Source organism: Sciurus carolinensis, chromosome 4, assembly GCF_902686445.1.
Source record: "Sciurus carolinensis chromosome 4, mSciCar1.2, whole genome shotgun sequence".
Classification (NCBI taxonomy): domain Eukaryota; kingdom Metazoa; phylum Chordata; class Mammalia; order Rodentia; family Sciuridae; genus Sciurus; species Sciurus carolinensis.
In genome coordinates, this window is record NC_062216.1 from 95,602,694 (window position 1) to 95,622,548 (window position 19,855).

General features: G+C 37.3%; 1 protein-coding gene across 1 annotated transcript in view; it reads right to left on the reverse strand.

Annotated features, from left to right (window-relative positions):
- Positions 1-1,077: 1,077 nt before the first annotated feature.
- Positions 1,078-19,855, reverse strand: part of Tmtc1 (transmembrane O-mannosyltransferase targeting cadherins 1) — a 253,580-nt gene continuing 234,802 nt past the window's right edge. Inside the window, 7 exon segments of the mRNA XM_047550906.1 lie at positions 1,078-3,711; positions 9,218-9,295; positions 11,804-11,926; positions 13,253-13,390; positions 14,379-14,523; positions 15,079-15,214; positions 17,609-17,711. Of these exon segments, the coding sequence (XP_047406862.1) occupies positions 3,571-3,711; positions 9,218-9,295; positions 11,804-11,926; positions 13,253-13,390; positions 14,379-14,523; positions 15,079-15,214; positions 17,609-17,711 (864 nt within the window). The 3' untranslated portion in view covers positions 1,078-3,570.

The window sequence follows — 19,855 nt, forward strand, 5'->3', positions numbered from 1 at the left end:
GGACAAATGATCTTGCTGATAAGCAGATGATGACACATAATGGGGGTGGGAGGGGTTAGTGTTAGGGTTAGGGTTAGGTTTAGGGTTAGGGTTAGGGTTAGGGAGCGGGGCAAGAATGGAGGAAGGAAGGACTGTATAGAGAGAAAAGAGGGGTGGGAGGGGTGGGGTGGAAGGGAAAAAATAACAGAATGAATCAAACAACATTACCCTATGTAAATGTATGATTACACAAATGGTATGCCTTTACTCCATGTACAAACAGAGAAACAACATGTATCCCTTTTGTTTACAAAAAAAAAAAGAAAGAAAAAAGAATATGTCTCGGGTTTCCCTAAAATAAAACTTGTTTTCTTCCAAGGTATCTACATCTTTGGTTTTATTCACCTATGTTACATTACTGCACCATGTTTTATGCTGTTAATAAATAAAAAATACTTGAATCATTTTCAAAATATTGAATAATTCTAAGATCAAAATAATAATGCTTAAACCATTCTCACTGCTTCTATGTCAAAGGGTACGTTAAAGAATTGCCATTTGTGTGTATTTTGAAGATGAGAAGAACTGGTTCCAGGGAGAACTGAAGAACAGGTCAGACAGACTCAGAGTAAAGGAGGAAAATGTGCATGGCAAATTCAAAATGTAGCCAAGAAAATAACAACAAATCCTGCTCCAAGCAACAAAGTCACAAAGGAAATGATAAGATCAAGTATTCAGCCAGGTTAAAGCAACTCCTGTCTTGTCCTTCCTTCCTACCCAGGACTTGCTACCTAATTCTGGGACTCAGTGCAAAATGAAATCAGGGAGTCCATTGTTTAAAAGTAATTAAGAATTTTAAGCAGAGTATTCAACCAAGAGAGGATGCTTCTGAGTGTGAGACCCTTGGAGACAGAATGGACTGCATATTCATGAAGCCAGTTCTGCTCCTCCACTTCAGAATGGGCTCTAGATTCACATGCCAAGCATGTTTTCATTAAGGGCAAACCAGATGCACATCTCCTTGACTAGCCAGGGCTCTCCATTTTTTTTTTTTTTTAATAAGGATGAATTCTACTTATTATTTCATGTTACAGGGACTTAATACCTTTGAAAAATATGTGTGATTTTTTTTTCTTACAGGCACCATTTCTACTGAGGAAACTATTTCACTGGCCACATTTCAGTGAAGGATAAAAAATAACTGACTGAAAAAACAATGCTTATTCCCCCCAACCTTTCAACAGTGCTTGGTTTTAATGTCCAAAGAGATGCAGATGTGTGCAGACAGATGAAACAGAGAATAGAGAAAGAGGGGTTGGGGGCAGAGGGAACACGAAAAACAGCAGAGGAAAGTCTTCCAAAGGCCATGTGACTTTTTTCCCTCAGAAATTTTCAAACTGTAATTGCATTTTAATTACTCCAACAAATGTACACTCATACCTTTAGTGGGTCTTTAAATAAGGTATGATTACTTCAAAATTTGGGGTGTGAGCTTTTCCATTAACTCTCTAAGCATAAGTTTTGGTTACAGACTATCCTGAAAAGTTGTGATAAAGTCCTAGTTGAGCAGAAACTTCCTGTTTTCAATTTGGGGGTGAGGGGTTATTTTGCAATAAATTTTGTCATACGCTTATTGGCCTAAGGGCTATAGAAGTATTATATGGGAAGGGGGAGAAAATACTTTTTAAAATTTTAGATAAATTTATGACATATAGCACTGAAAGACCATTAGAAACAGAAGGTTATAGTGGTAATATATACATTATCAGATTACTGATATGTTCGAAAAGGTACATGCTAATTTAAAATGTCATCATCTGTATTTAAAACATCCTCCCCTTTATCCCCAAAGAATTTACTTCCCCTTATTTAGACTTACCTAGATGAAAGAGTAACATATAGGGGCAGTACTTCCTGATCTTGGGTGGTAAGCAGAAGGATTTTTTACCCTGTCCTGGCCTGAGCAGGTGAAATATGTGCACCTCCAAGCAGTTACATCTGTGTGATACCTGGCTCAGTACCATGATTAGTACTTCCTGGAGTGTTTTTGTTTTTAATAATGATGACCCAGTTGGAACCAGGTATTCCAATTTCTTCATTTCCAAAATATATGACCACCTAAACATTCTGTTCACTTGAGCATGTGGATAATCAATAAAAAAATTTTTGAGGGACTGCTCAAGTTTAGCTATTTTATAATTCAGATTTATATTTTTATATGATCAGTTTTGAAAGATGCTATTAAAACCATTATGTACAGAGAAAAAAGTATGTATGTATATATATTAAATACTTTATAAGTTATGAAATAAATAACACTAAAAATAAATGTCAGATTGTGAGTTCAACTTTGCCTTCCTTTTAAATATAAATATATATTTTTAAAATTATAAGTTTAGACTTTTCCCCTAGATTTTTAGAGTATTCTCCATGAAATCTTCAAAATTATAAATGTAGGACAAAGTCTGGGTTTCAATCATTCATGTTTTAAGCACAGAATTCTCAATGAAGCCTAGGAAGAGAAATAAATAGAGCTATTTTTCCATCTAGTTAGAGTCTATGAAGATTTCTGTTATATATTGTAAATATTTTTCAATGGTTAAATATATTTTTCAAAAAATAATAAATCTTAAGATGTCTGAACATTACGATAATAAAGTAGGACATTTCTCTCAGTTAATATCTTTAATATTTTCTATGTAGAATATACTATTTTTTTTCTCCACCAAAATAACAATATATTTGAAGGTGGGAACGTTTAAGATTTTAAATGCACTTTTGAAATCTTGGAGTAGAAATAACTACTACTCTAGTAATAAAATTAAAATAATTTTAAACATGTCCATAAAGAATTAGGGGCATCATTCTCCTTGATTTTCCTGTAGGGATAGAGATACCCCCATACAATTCTAGAAGCTTCCCTTTTGATATATTAGGCAATGGAAAAACTTGCCTCGGAGTGGAACTGAATTTACTCCTCAAAAGATCTCTAGTAATATCCTTAGGGGGATATTAGATAAAGCTCACTTAACAATAGCCCTTTTCCCCATATATTCTAGAAGGTTCTACAAAAGCTATTACATACTCATTTCAGGGTCTGGAGAATTAACTGAGCCTCCACTTGGTAGACTTTCCCAAATGGCTTACACCAGAGGATTTATCCTCTTTGAAATAGCTCATCCCATGAAGAATAGATGCTCTGCCTTTATAGCATTTCGAGCTTCTGTATTTCTGGAGACATAAATGTCTAAACTGAGAAAGTGAATTAGATCTCCAGGTTGCAAATACACAGAGAAATGTATGAAGGGAAATCTGGAGTTAAACCAAACAAAAATCTGTAAAACGTGTAGCTGCTGTTTTCCTTCCCTCTCAGATCTTCCTGCCCTTGCTGTTTTTGTCTTTTTTTTCTCACGGAAACACAAGTCCTTCAGCACAGGGCTACCAGCAGACACCCCAAGATCTGCCACCCCAAACTCAGTCTTGAGAGGAATGCATGACTGGTTGTGCCCCTGTGGATGTGAAAGCATGGCCCCCATCACTTGTCCTCTTCCAGGGGCACCAACATTGTCCCGTGAGAAGGGTCTAATAGTGCTACGTTTGATCCTTTTCTCGAACTTCCTGTAATCGTTTTTCTAGGCGATCCAATTTGGCGAGATTTTCCTTCAGCAGTTTGCTGTCTGGAACCAGCTGTAAAGCTCTCTCATAATAAGCTCTTGCAGACACATAGTTTCCCTGTGGGGAAAAAGAAAGAGAACAGTTATCCTCAGTTCCATCACAACAGTTTTCAGAGTATGGGGAGACAGAGAAACTGTCTGCCCAGTTTAACATTAGTGTTTTCATAAGGAAACCTTGTCTGCATGTGCATTTTATTGTTATCTATTGGTGCTTTTGGAGAATCCATTTGTTTTAAGTACCAGACCAGCTGGAGAATGTGAATGATAAGAGTTATATTGTAAGGTTAAATGGGAAAAAAAACTGATTTTCAGTTCTACTAATGTAGGGCATGAGGCTATCATTTCATAGTGTTTCCAAGGGGTTAGCTCTGTTCCTTTTTTTTTTTTTTTCCCTAAATTGGTTCTTTTCAGTTATACATGGCAGTAGAATTCACTTCAGTACAATTATACAAGCATGGAATATATCTATGAAACCAATGTAGGTGCCCTGTTCCTTCATAAAATAAAATGGAGCCTCATTTAGAAAACAGAGAGAGAGAGAGAGAGAGAGAAGAAGGAGGCAGGGTGTTTTGTAAACTCCAAGAATAATGATTAAATGGTTTACTTAATGACTGTGGCTACTTAGTGGTAGAAGTTATTCTAATTTTCAAATTAAAACATCAAAGTGACTTTTGCCTAATAAAGATTTTACACAATGAAAACTGATGAGACTATGGGGTTACATTTATCTACCACCCTAGGTGGGCGGTGATACTTAACCACTACACACTCAGTGCAGGAGGGAGGATATGTTTCTCTGACCAGCTAAACAAAACTGTCCCCATCCTCTGTTGGCACCCATCTGTTTTGTTTAGTGACTCCCCATCTAGCAACCATATGTGCCTGGTCCCAGATGGTCTCTGGCAAATTAGTCACAGTCATTAGCTTTTTTTCAGCCCTTTTCTGCTATTACATGTATTGCCTCCCTTATTTGGTCCACCCTTTCATATCTGTGTCCTGCAAAATCTCAGAACTAGGAATGGTAGAGTTCTCCCCATTCTAAAAAACATGAATTTGCTGTACCTTATTCTCAGTTACAACGTCCGAGTGGATGAACAGTCTAGCAATCTAAATTTCCATCACAATTTAAAATTGTATCTTTTGTAGTAGAAGTACTAGGTAGCAACTAACGACTAATATTTATTGAATGCTTAACCATCTTCCAAATAAGTTGCTGTGTGTCAAAAGTTTAGCAGCTGCCTGGTATAGTGAACTCTCCATGTGATATCATCATTACTGTTATTGAATGACTCTCCAGGCTGTAAATGTTGCTTGTTTCTCATAGCATTCACTTGTATACTCATGAAAGGGAGTGGAAATGACAGAATAAGAAATTGTACATGGAATCCAGGCCCTGGCATGTGCAATGAATGAAAGTATTTCTGATTATTAACACTCACTCTGAAAAGAAGCTAAACAGATTGCTGACAAGTGGGATCTTAGATTTGCTACATTCAATTATTATTTTTTCAACTCAAGCTTCGATCTTGCAAGGCTTTTGATTTTTATCAAGCTTGGCATACACATGCTGACAACCACATGTTTGTAGCTGTTACAAGGTTTTCAAAATATGTTTTATTGCAGTTGAGTTTGAACTTGTTCTTTCAGGAGGTTTCCCTGAACTTAGGTCTTACACTGGTGCCTTGGCATCTTCTCTGATCACCAGGTTTCTCTCTCCCTCAAATTGTTGTATTCTTGATTAAAATGGAAGCCACATTTTTAAAAAATTATATCCTTAATACAGGTCTTACACTGGTGCCTTGGCATCTTCTCTGATCACCAGGTTTCTCTCTCCCTCAAATTGTTGTATTCTTGATTAAAATGGAAGCCACATTTTTAAAAAATTATATCCTTAATTCAGTATTTCCAATTCCATATTAGGTAGGGAGTTTGAATTGTCCAGTTTCTAGAATGGTGCTAATGTGATAACCACTAGCCACCTGTGGTTATTTGAACTTGGGTGACAATAAATTAAGAATTCAATTCTTCAGTTGCATCAGCCACATTTCACCTGCTCAAAAGCCACATGTGGCTGGTCACTACTTCCCTAGTCAATGAAGATACAGAACATGTCAATCATCACAGAAAGTTCTACTGGACAACATGCCATTCTAGAAATTGCATATTACTGTTATGAGGCAGTACTGAAAACAGTAATATGATCTGGCTGATGGAATTCTCTGATTACAAGGAAATGTAATATAGTATTTTTTTGGTCTGTATATTTCATCTTACATAAAACTTCAGGTGAAGTATTATAGGTTGAGCATCCCTAATGAGAAAATGCAAAGCACTCCAAGCTCTGAATCTTTTTGAGTATCAACATGTTGTCACAGTAGAAAATGCCACACCTGACTTGATATGATAGGTCACCTGTCAAACTCTAGGTGCACTGTAAATATTGTCTAAAACTACCTTTAGGTTATGTGTATAAAAAGACTTATATAAAACATAAAGAAATTTCATATTTGGTCTTGGGTCCCATTCCCAATATATCTCACTATGTGTGTGAGAAAATTCTACCCCCTTCAAAAAAATAAGAAACACTTCTGGTACTAAGCGTTTAAAATAAGAAATATTTAAATTGTGTCTTTTATTACTAAGTAGTATGAGCAAGAGACAATCATGGAACTCATGGCCTTCTCCCTTTCTCCTGTGTTACCTCAGGAAGCCTTATTCCAAATCTCCACCTTCCCAGCTTAGGCCTGCCCCAGCTCCCCACAGGCACAGAGAAGGAGTGAGGCCCAGGAATGAGATGACCCTGCCCACTGCACACACCGTTCTGCAGTGCAAAAGACTTTGGACCCCATTTGTGTATAATGAATCAAAATGTAGTCTGTAAAAATAAAAAAAATTCACCAAAGAAGCATCAGACTTGTACACCTAAAACTATAAAATACTATTTAAAGAAATTAAAGAATACAAAATAGAAAAAAAAAAAAAAGGACGCAGAAAGATTGGGACTGTTTTTTAAGGCTCCATAATGATAATCCCGCAGCCTGACAGCATCGACATGACCACATCCAAACCACAGGTCTGCGCTATATATAGAAGTTAGATTGTATCATGTGAATTCACTGATGGACCATTTTAAAACTAGGAATATGACAATGTCTCAACCTCACACATGATGTCCACAGTAACAACACCAAAACAAAGGATAGGCTAAGTTTCTTTATTCTTTTTAAACAAGTGTTTATAGCAGTTCTATTCATAATCAACAAAAACTGGAAACAATAGATGAGCGGTAAACAAACTGTCAAATATTCCTACAATGAGAAGCTCACTACCCAGCAATAAAAAGAAACAAATTATTGGCATATATAGCAACATGGGTGAATCTCAAAGATGTGCTGAGTGTAATAAGCAAGTCTCAGGAGGTTATATGCTGTATGATTCCACCTTCATAATACCGGACACATCACAACCATGGGGATGGAGAACAGATCAGTGGTGGTGAGGGCTTAGGGTGGGAAGAGTATTTGATTAAAAGGGGGCAGCAGGAGGTAATATTTTGGGGACGTGTGTGTGAGGGACTGTTCTATAGCCTAACTGTGGTTACACAAATCTATACATATGTTAAAACTCATGGAATTATACACACAAAAGTTTTAATATATATACATTTTAAAAACTGCATTAATATATCATCAGATGAGCAAAAATTTTAAAAAGTTTGACAAAGCACTCAGTTGGCAAGGTTAAGGATAGGTTAATTTTTAATTACTATTGGTTACATTTTAAAACAACATTCTCAATAGATCCTTCTCCAATATATATAGATGAATAGATCCTTGGAGAAGGATCTATTGAATATGTTGAACCCTTTCCAGAGGAAGTGCCTCTAAATTTAAAGCACTACGTTCAAATGCACAGTAAATACACTATTTTATCTGCATTTCTAGACTTCTAGGATACTCTTGAGTGTATCTGTCAAACTTTTTCCAATTAACAATTGAACCCATAGCTTTAACTGCCACCATATTCCACCTGAAAAAATACAGAGCACATTGTTTTGAAATAAAACTATTTAATATACAATTTAAAATATTTAAACTTATTATTTTACTACTTTCAAGAAAGCTCATTCTATTTCCCAACCAGATACTGCTGGACACACTTGAATATCATTAAGACCAGAACTTCAGTTCCTTGACTAGGATAAAGGTCATGTCTGGATTTGTCATCTGTTAGGCCAAGGCTGGCAGTCTCCTCTATGTAGTCAAAAGCCACCTTTTGTCTTTTTTGGGTTTCTGAGGGTAGTTAGTTCAACTTAACTGTCAGCCCCATTACGCTTTTGCTTAAACTCTAATCACTACCCTGTTATTTAATCAGTGCAGAGACCATTAGAAGCCTGAGAACAAGTTAGCTAAACAAGAGTGATTCTTCAAAAACATGACAGACCATGGTATTTCTCTGCTCAAAGTCCTTAAAAGACCCCAATTTATTTGACATAAAAACAAAGTCTACACATTCCATTTAAGGCCCTGCGTGATGTGGCCCTGAGAAGGCTCGGATCTCAGCTTCTACTGTTTCCCCACTTCTCTGCCCCAGTCACTCTGCCTCCTCACTGTTCTTCAAGCACAGCAGTCATGTTCGTACCTCAGAATCTTTGCGTACGTTTTTACCCTATCTGGCTGGATGGCATGCTCCCTTTAAGATATCCCTTATTTATAATCTCACCTGCATTTTAAATTTCAGGCCCCAGCACTCCCTGTCTTCTTTGTCCATAGCACTTCTGGTCATCTGGTACATTTCAGGAAAGTATATATGCACACATAGCTGGGGAATAGCCTGCTGCCCTCTCCTAGAATGTTAGCCGCATAAGGACAGGAGCTTTCAAAAGACTTGTTTGTTCACTGACGTGTTCCCAAAGTGTAAGGGCACCCGGCATGTAGGCTGCTCTCTCTACAGATGCTTATAAGTTAGATGAATGAATGAATGAATGAATGAATGATGGTGGTGAATCTTTGATTTCGTTAATTATACTAATTCCTCCTAAGGGTCATTTTCAATTATCTTTGGCAAATTCGCCCAGAGTTAGCTTTCTTTTGGAGAAGCAAAATGAAACAAAACATACAAATATGTTTTTCAGTAAAAGTTTAAGGAGTAAACAATGCCTTGGATATAAGAAATAGGAAAGTAGTATTTAAAGTCATATTTTAACGTTGATGGAGTTAATAAGGAAAATAAACCACATTAGGCCTCAACAGGGATTCAGTTCACAGAGACGATTCTAACTACTGTCTAATGACACTTCTTTTAAGTATATTTGATTTTTTAGGATTAGTAAAACAAAATCTAATTTATACATCACATATATGTTAAAAATTTCTTCATGATATTTAGTATCTAGAAAATATCAAGTGAACATAAACTGTGAATTTCACTTTTAAATTCCTATGTTTTTGGTCTTCAAATAATTTCAAAGGGAAATTAATAGTTTCTGCAACCCTTGGAGAGAGGGAAGATTGAATGATGAAACAGGGAAAACCCAGGCCTCATGAAGTGAATAATGCTCCTACCTTGATGTGCTGAATTCCACCCATGTTCATCCAGGCCTGTGCTTGATCTGGATTTAGTGCCACGGCTGCTCTATAGCTCTAAATAAATGAGAAATAGAAGGTTAGGAAACGAGACCCCACCTTCTACGTTATAGGATTACAGAACCCCTTCCTGCACAAGTGCAAATTTACATGGTTAATATAATGAATCCAGTCACCACTACTGATTCAGGAGAGGCCCCCTTGATTTATGCTATTTTTCAAAATTGATGATTCTAAAGTGAAGGAAACTGAAATGTGTAATTTCCCAGCAGAGCTAACCCGTGTACCTAGAGAATGAGGACAAGTACAGGAAATCCAGGTGATTTCTAGAACAGTGCATCATTTCCCACTGGCCTTGATCTGCAAGAAAACTGTACTCTTGGTCTCCTCATGATAATGCCATTGGAAAGAAAAAGCCTTTTCAAAGTCATAGAATCCCATCTGGGGGCTGGGAATGTAACTCTATGGTCAAGTATGTGCTTAGCACTCATGTGTCTATGGGTTCAATGCCTAGCACTCAAAACAATAAAAAATACAAGTCATCAAATTTTAGAATATTTTCCTAAATAGCTTAATTCCAGTGTAGCACTCCCTTCTACAATATCACTGACCTGCCTATCTAGCCTGTACTTAAATTTTTAAAATGGATGCTTATTGCATCTATTTTACTAGGAGATAGTTTTAAACATTACAAAGTTTTTCTTTTTATTCTGCCATGTAAACGATCTTCATATATTTCAAAAGAGGTATCTCTTAATCATGTTCTTTTGTCTGAATAACATACATTCTACAAAATGCAGTATCAGTGAGGTCTCTTTTTGACATTATATGAATTGTTTTACATCCAAAGTATGCTCCCATGAAGTCCTGACTTTAGGAGTGCTCACCTTAAATAAAGCCAGAGGCTTTACAAACCTAAGGATCTAGCTGCAATTTAATGCTATTTTCATTAGCAAGACTACAACCAAACAAGTCCATCAAATAAAATCTAGTCCATTTTTCTCTATACCAATTTTAGGAGAAAGAAGTAAATGATGAGAAATTATATGTTTTTAGAAGCCACTAAAATAAAACTAAAGGCATGTCTCTTGGATTAATTTATATCAGCAGAGATGGAAGTGCAGAATAGAAGCTAAGACCTAGGTTCAAACCATGGCTCCATCTCTTACACCTGGTGTGACCTTAAGCAAATTATATGACCTCTGAGTCTCAGTTTACAAAAAAATAAAGTGGTGACAATCAGTTTTTCTTATATGATGTGAAGACTGTTACTTCATACAAATGAATCATACACAGAAATGTTAATACATTTTAACTACTATTGGTCTTAAACCTACTACCACTCTTCTTTGAATCTAACCACTCCAGATAATGACTATCTAAGCCACTGGAAAAGCAAACTATGAAATTACTTTTGCTTTCAATACCATGCTATTAAGACACAGATAAATAGATATAAATACTCATTGTATAATATAAATATCCCTAGTTAAATTACTAATAATGATATTATAACATTAGTTATACATAAATTAGGAATGAAGGTACTAGAAGTATTCAAAAGGCAAAGAAAATTCACAATTTCTGAGAAAAATGTTAGCCATGTTTCTGAGAAAAATGCCACCATTTCTGTTTTTATCTTAAGGGCTCACATTAGCTGCCCACATACCTTTACATGTTTTCAATAATATTTTAAAAGCCACTCATTTGTTTATTTTTCAACACAATTACATCATTTGAGATTTTCCCTACAATATACATGGGTGTAATTTTTGCAACCTCATTAATCTAGCTGGTAGCTGGATATAAGGAAAAGTATGATATTTCAGTAATACTTGTATGGATGTTCATTTGTATCTTCTTGATTTTGTACTGTGCATAAATTTTATTCTAAAACAAAGATATTGAACACCCATAGACTGTAAGACACTATGTTTTAGAATGAAGAAGGAAGCAGTTCCTCTGCATAAGGAAAGTCCCATCTATTTGGGAGATAAGTGTGGGCAGGTACATGGGCACAGAGGGAGAGATCCAACAATAGTGTAATATGACACTTTCAAATGATGAGTACCTTAATGACAGTGGTTTTTAAGAGTTCCGAAGAAGCAAGATCACTGGGAGTAAGAATGGGCAGAAGAGGCTTCCTGAGAGAGGAGGACAAAGACTGTGCCTTGGTGGATGAGTAGAAATCTAGAGGTGGTGGGTGTCAAGGATAGGTGTCTATCAAGGATAGCTATTTGGGTACCAGTGCAGCTGCATTGGTGGTCTCTTGCAGACCCACACACACAAAGGGAGGGGTGTGAGGAAAGGGAAAGCTATTTTGATACCAAAATGCAGAAAGCTTTGAATGTTGTTAAAGGTGATAGTTCAGAAAATAATGCAGAGCAACTGTATAAGTAGTCAAAAACCAGAGGCTTGAATATTAAAAAATCAATTCACAACATTGTATCAATATCAGAAAATTCTCTGCAGGATCTTAGAGTCTACTGTAGAGTCTTCATTAAAGACTGCAGGAGTATTCATTTTAATCTATGAATTTAATGACATAACTTTAGGTGTTTTTACCTCAAAAGCTTTGTCAAGAAGGTTCTGCTCTCTTAGTTGGTTTCCTTTTGTGAAAAAAAGTTCAGATACAACTTTTGGGTCCTTTGGTTTCAGCTGGAGAGCCTTGTCTATAGCATCGAGTGCCTACACAGATGGGAAATAAAGGGCAGAAATAAATGCAGATTGGACAAAGCAAATCTTACTTGAATAATAAAATTTGTGAAACCCTTTGTTCAGATGCGTTGGTTGGTGTGTAGGGATTAGGTACAACAATCAAAATACATTCTTCATTCTTTCTGATTTTCTCCTTGAGATTTAATGGCCCTAACAAAATAACTTCCTTATACCCCAGGTTTCCCATTCATAAACCAGTGACACCAACATACCCCTGATCGCTTTACAGGGAAGTGGTGTAATCCAGTTGAAAGCAAGCAAGATCTCGGGTCAGACGTTTGCCCTGACCACATGTCTATGTGGACCTTTCAACAGCCTCCTCTCTGGTCCCCTCAGCACCAGCACCATAGCCCTATAGTGGTAAATCCCTTCACTGCACATATCTCATCATGTTGCTTTTCTCCTCAAAACCCTGAAGCTTCTCCCAGGATGAGAAATAAAGCCTTGAGCCTTGCCCCAAGGGGCCTAGTTCCAGCAACCTGTTTGCATCTCATGCTGTGTCCCTGCTGGCTCAGGCCCATTTCTCAAGACAGGCCCCTTGCTGCTGCTGTTCCCTGCCACATTTTTCTCCCCTGCTGCCCCTTTTCCTTAATAACTGCTACTTATCATCCAATCCTAACCTACTGACCTCCTAGACCAGTATATATAGTAAGGAGACCCCGAGGTATGTTCTGTGGGACACCACATCTATGATATCACTGAGCAGAGTTATAACCACATTTGTTTTGTGATTACTTGTTTAATCTCTGTCTTATCTTCTCTACTTAGTCAGTTCCATGAGGACAGAGCAGTGATTTTTTTTGGTTTTGTTTTCTTCATACCACTTTTTTTGGTAGAGCCAACCACAGAGTCTGGCACATAGTGGGCATTCAACAAATACTGTATTGAGTCAGCTCAAGAATTTCCTGGTCATGTGACTTTTAAAATTGAAATAATCAGTAGCATTTGCAACACTGCTCTGCCTTCCAGGGTTGTTAAGAGGATTGCATAAAACAGTGTATTAGAAGAAACATGGAAAATGATAAAGTATACAAATGTCAGACTTTTTAGAGCTAGCTAAAAGCAGAGATAAGAGCACACAATATATTTAGAATGAGGAGGACCCAAGAATATACTATTTCAAAGTGACATCTTAGGAGTTAAGGGGATATTCATGAAAAGCTTGCATGAGCTAGGACATGCCCACTGGGGATAGTCAAGATTTCTCAGCCTTGTAAATGTGCAAGCTGGAGAATCATTCAGGTGAACACACTTTCTACTCGTGTCCAACCAACTCTCAGCAGTGACCTCCTCTACCTTGTCGTGGTGCTCCTGCTTGCTGTAGATTGCTGACAAGAGGCGGTAGCACTCAAGGCATCCGGTCTCTTCTGACACTATGTGACTGGTCATCTTTTCAGCTTCTTTCGTCTGACCCATCACAGCCAAAACCTGAGCCTGCAAAACCACATGGACCTTGGCTTAGAAGAGAGTTTGTTAACCCTTGTTAAATGAAGCACCCTAAATGGAGGCATTCAGAAAAAAATCTTGACAAAAACACTCAGCATCTATTTAGTGACTCACAGAGAAGGTGGAGCTACCAACTTACAGGTTTTAGTTTTTTGGTTCTTTGTTCCTTTATTTATTTAGGTATGTGCATCTATCTGTGTCTAAATCACAGAAATGCCAAAGATAACCAATGAAATGCTTCTTACAAAATAATGAGTGACTATGTCTGAAGATACATAATTTCCTATGATTCCAACAGAAATCATCTGTTTTAATAATTTCTCTTTGTAATAACAAGTTTGACATAGTACAACTAAGAAAAAGAAAAAACAAAATTCCAAATAAAAATACTGATATTCATGTTGATTTTCCTGAGTTTGGTGGCTGGACTGCAGTTATACTGTAGAAGGTTCTTGTTCTTAGAAACTATATGCAAAAGCACCCAGGGATAAAGGGGTTTGATATCTGTAACTAACAAACATGGGTTGGAAAAAATTATACCATGTATTAATAATTGTACAGTAACATTCACACACATCTACATATACATATGTACACACACGTGTATATACACACATGCATACATAACTGTTAAAATTGATGGATCTGGGTAAATAGGTCCATGGGAATTTTAAAACTATTTTTGTAACTTTTTTATTTTCTGGTGGTTCTGATGGAACCCAGGGCATTACCCATAATAGACAAATCTCTGCTACCAAGCTATGTCTGCAGCCTTGCAACCATTTTGTAAGTCTGAGGTTATTTTGAAGCAAAAACACCAGTATTTTTGGCACTCCTGTCCTCTGTGAATGGTGATGGCACTGATTCTATGAATACGCATGCAACGGGCTCCAGTTCTGGCTTGGTGACTACAGCACGCTCTGATGCGCACTGAGCTTGTGTTCCCAGCTTCACCTGCTCTCCTCCTCCTGCTCACCAGTGCCAGACGGAGCTCCCTCTGCGAAGGCTGAAGTGCTGCAGCTTCCCGGTAAATCTGCAAAGCCTCCTCATAGCGGCCAGTGTTGTAGTAGAGTGCTCCCAGAGGCGACAGTATCTCAGTTTTGCGTGCCACCTGCAGAGCACTGAGTTTGGAGAAAGGCAGATTGACACTTTCCTTCCAACAGGCACATTTATGAAGGCCTAAACTCAGATTTTGGGAGGGCTGTCTATGGTTTGAGATGATCAAGATTAAAAAAAAAAGGATCACCCTCTGAACATAAAAATGTATCTGGTGACCTGCTAAACATGGCAACTGAGCCCCAAGGGTCTTTTCCATTACTGTTGACAGATAGGTCTGTTCTTGTTCTGATGTTTGTGCAGTCTTTCATCCATCCCCATTTCTGAAATTGTTATTTGTGGTTTAGATTGCAGTCCATAGGTTTTAGAAAACTATGGGTTAAATTATGGAAATTAGATTCGAACCCTGGCTAAATGCCATGGCCTAACCAGCAGGGAAAAAGTCACTAAGGATACCATTTTTACTGCTGTACCGGTCTCTTTGGAAATAAGAATGTGTATCACCTGAACTGGCAAAATTTGATACTCTTCTGAGAGCCTGTTGGTTCCAATTAACTAAAAAGTTGGTGGCAATTGCTGAGGTTTCTGGGTAACCCAAAAGCAAAGAAGGGGAACTATACCGTTTGTACCATTCTTCGGCCATGCCGTTCTCTCCCAGTGACCTGTAGAGTCTGCCCAGGTTCACCATGGCCACATGATGACTTGGGCTAAGTCTAATGGCCTGTTGGTAATGGGCCACTGCTTTCTCTGGAGAGCCTGCAACCAGTGAGGATTCGTAAGAGCAGAACGTGTCTCAATTATAAGATACATGAGTTCTTAAATTTCTTTTTAGAGTTACATAATTCTTCCTCAGTATTACAGTCACACCAATTAAGTTTGTAATTTAGCTTGCATTTTGCCTTCTCCTTATTTTAATATTGGACAATTTCCTTCTTCATTCATACTTCTAAAAAATTAATAACTAAAGAGTAGCAAAACTAATGTATGTATGTATGTATGCATACATATATATGTACTACCTTAGTCAAAGTTTTTTCCTATTTGTATTACATTAGTCAAAGTGTTTTTTGGTCACTACTCTTATTAATATGAGGTTTTGACATTATCATTGACTGTTATTTATCCAATTGTACAAAAGTTAGAATTGGAAAATATGGAAAGAAAACTGTCCTGAGGCAATTTCCAAGGGTCTGTTTCAAATACTATACTGAGACAGACAGTCACTGAGGCACTATATAAATCAGCTCTATCTTGAAAATCTCTTTTTAAATCATATATTTTTATTTAAATGGTATTTGTTTAATGTGATTTTAGACATAATAATAATGCCACCTTATATTTGCCTGAGACATTATATATTTTAATTTATTATTTATGCATTTTAATATACTTCTAGTTATATGATCTTTGCAGGTATTTTGGATATTGTTTAGCTGCCTTTTGATATCATTTAGCTGCCTTGTGGGATTTAAAAGATATTTAAAACAAAAACAAAAGTACTACTTTACAAATGTAGACATTAAAGTGCAAAGACACTAAGAGACTTGACTAAGATCCTATGGCAAGAATAAAGGCCAGAATGAGAAGCAAGTCTCTCTGGTTTGATAAGGTTCCCCAAAGAAGATTCCTAGTGAAACTTTAGCTAAATGGATAAACTTCAGAATAGCCTGAGGTTCTAAATGGAAATGAACCTTTATTATCTACACAGAAATCTTTTCAAGTACACCCTCTTTGTCCAAAAGACATCATATCATAGGGTGGCCCGTGAGCTGTCATTGTCATTTATAGTGTAAGTAGAGTTTAGATATGTGGTATCCCCCCAAAACTCATGTGAAATAATGCAAGAAAGTTGAGATCTAATGACTGGGTTATGAGAGCCTTAACCTAATCAGGGCATTAACCTGCTGATATGGATTAACTGGGTGGTAGCTGTAGGCAGGTAGGATATGGCTGCAGGAAATGGGTCACTGGGGGTGTGCCTTTGGGCACATATTTTGTCCCTGGTGAGCGGAGCTCTCCTTCTGCTTCCTGGTGGCTGTGTCCTGAGCTGCCTTCCTTCACCACACTTTTCTGCCTCATCTCAGGCATAGAGCAATGGCGCTGGCCATGTATGGACTGAGAACTCTGAAACCATGAGCCCCTCAAAAACTCCTCCTTCTCTAAAATTGTTCTTGTCAGGCGGTTTGGTCACAATGGAGAAAAAGCTGATTAACACTGGGTGAGACTGTTTCTTGTTGAAATAAAAGGAAGAGGGTTAGATTAAGCCAACAAGAGGTCTCTGCGTCTTTGTATCTTGGGACAATTTATCATGTGACTGATGAACCAGCAGGTGGCACTCTACAACAATTTTACTTGCAAAAATAAGGTTTTTCCTAGATATATCAGAATGTAAATTTATATTCTGTAAAACAGAAGAGCTTCATATATTCTAGAAAATAAAAACCCTTTCAAGCATTTCATATGGGAAAAAATAATTAAAACTGAATTTTACTGCAGGGCATCCAGTCCAGCAGTCAACAAGAACAAAGTGGTGTTCTGCACTCAATTCAAATATCCTTTCATTACTTGTAAGTATTCATTACATGCCAATAGTATATGGGGCCTGGCACAAATCATGAATTGGAATCCATGCCCGGTGACCTTTGGTATTAAATGAGTATATTTATTTTATACCTGTCATAGGAGAATATTGCATCAATGATCATAATGTACTTTCTGTAATATATGTCAAAGAGGGAACAATGAAACAATTCTGGAGGCTTTTTTTCTTTTTAAATCAGTTATACAAAAGAATCTACTGGTAACTTGATCCAGAGACTGGCACTATATCATTGTAGAGGAGCATTTCATCATCAGATTTATAAACTTGTATAAATGATATTCAAAGGCTGGGCCTCATTAACTTCTGGAGAATACTTGCCACCACCTGAGGATCATGTCCTCAGAGACATGATCATAAGAAGGGGCAGAGTTCACCAAGCTTACTGACATGACAGCGCCACGGTACGATGTGACTGGCAGCACAGCGAGCATCCTGCCAAGATGTGACTGGATTTTATTTCTGAGAGATTGTGTGGATCACTCCCCTTTTGCTTGACAGATAGTATTATCTAATCTCCACACAGCAGGTTTTCTTTTAATTTTACTTACCAGAGTCAACTAAGAAAACTCCATAGTTGTTGTGTAAGTCTGAGCTGTCTGGACAGTTCTTTATTCCTGCCTGGTATATTTCTTCAGCTTCCTTAAATCTTTCCTTTAAAAGGGGACAAAAAAAAAAAAAAAGAAAGAACCATGAAAAAGTGCTTTAAACATGAACGTAAACTGAGTACTGGGAGTGGAAAAAGCAGAACAAATTTACTGAGCACCTACTACACAATAAACATTAAGATAAAACATGAACTTTGCTTGAATTGAAGTCAATTACTAACTGTGTACGATTACCTACAATTCACATCTGTGCTTAGTTCCTTTAGGGCAAACAAGCTGATGTCTCATAAAATGGAACCTCTGAATGGACTGTGGAAAAGGCTTGAAAACTGTGTTTGAATGAGATGTACTTCACCTCTGTAATTCTTAGTAAATGGGTGATACAGCAATATCAGAATGCACTTAGAGACGGAGATCTGGCTGGGAGGCAGGGAGTCCTGGGGGATTTTGTTTTGATGACTGTATCTGCATAGACAGTTCTCTCTCTCTCTCTCTCTCTCTCTCTCTCTCTCTCTCTCCCTCTCTCTCTCTCTCTCTCTCTCTCTCTCCTCTCTCTCTCTCTCTCTCAAATCTATATTGTAAGGTGTGTATTGGGAAGTTTTTAAGGGAAGTAGCGAGGGGAGACTGTTGCAGATTATGGGGAGGGCTTGGCCTCATCCTTTCTTTCCTTGAACTAGTTCTACAGTTCACCTAACTACTTGCTACTTCCCTTATTACATCTATGCTTATCTCTGAGCTGTCCCCTGCAAGAGTATTGGGTCTATTCAAGGGCATCCCTCCAGCCTGTGTGGCCAGGCCAAGCTCACTGGCCATACCTCCAACGGATCATTTTCTAATTGCCCTCATGTTCTATTCAGCTAAAGATCACCCTAACACACTTTAATAATTACAAATTAACTTTCAGGCACATCTTTCACAACATCTGAGATCACGCTTTCTTTTACAATATAGTACTTAAAATCAAATTAACCTGAGTTTTTATGAATTATCCACCAAGAAATAATTTCATTTCCTAGTACTATTGTGAAGTACAGGTAACAGAAAATGATGCAGAATAATGCTCAAAAAAACTGTTTCTTTAAGATGTTCTCTATATGAACAGTTTCCAGAACTACTGCAAATTACTACTTCTGAGTACTTAGCCAGGAAAGGGAAGGCAGAGCACAAGTTTCTCAGATATGACACCTTAAGTCTGTGAATAAAATGTTGTATGTTCACACAAAGTGCTGAGCAATAGGTCAGGACTCTGAGATCTGATTTAACCTAGAAAGGTAATAGACACTTCGTCCTCTGTAGAATGACCAATGTCATCTGCTTGAATTCACATATTTAAATACCTTTAGGGAAAAGGTGAGAGTTTTATTGGCAAAAATGGGGATCCATGCTTCTAAAAATATTTTCTTTATTACTGCCAAACTCAACAAATTACCAAACTCAAAAAAAGTCAAAGATGAACGAAAATCTTAAATATTTCCTTTCAATCTTCTGAAGAAGGGAAGAGCTTTACGAATATATTGTCCAAGGAAAGGCTGACAACTGGGTGTGTGTCTATGAAAAGATGATAGGCAGAATGTAAATTACATAAGATTCTAATAAAATTGATATTTAGAGAGTAGCACTGGGTAATTATTCATTTATCCATATGTTCAGTACAGGTTAGCTGCAATCTCTCCAGAAACACAAGCGCAGTAATTAGGAATTGGGCTCTTGGTACTTGACTACATTGGATTAGCATCCTGTTCCTACTGTTTACATCTGTGAGACCTCACTCTCTTTGTGCATTAAATGTAAAACAGGAATAAGTGTAGTATCTCTCTCACAGGGTTTTGTGAGAATTAAATGGGTTAAAACATGTGAAACACTTTGAACAAGGTGTACTACATATTCAACCCTTTGTCTGTAGTTATTATTTTTTTACTCTTTAATAAAGGAGATCAGAGAGCCAGGGGTGGTGCACACCTGTAATCCTAGTGTAACAGTGGTCCACTTTATGCTTTAATGTAGCCCTTGCTGCTCTGCCACCACAATTTTTATTTTTTTTGTGGTGCTGGGGATTGAACTCAGGGCCTTATGCATGTAAGGCAAGCACTCTACCAACTGAGCTATCTCCCCAGCCCTACGTATAGTTATGATTCTTAATCTGATCACTAGAAGGACTACTAGTGCTGGTCTTACCACTTACAGTGCAAG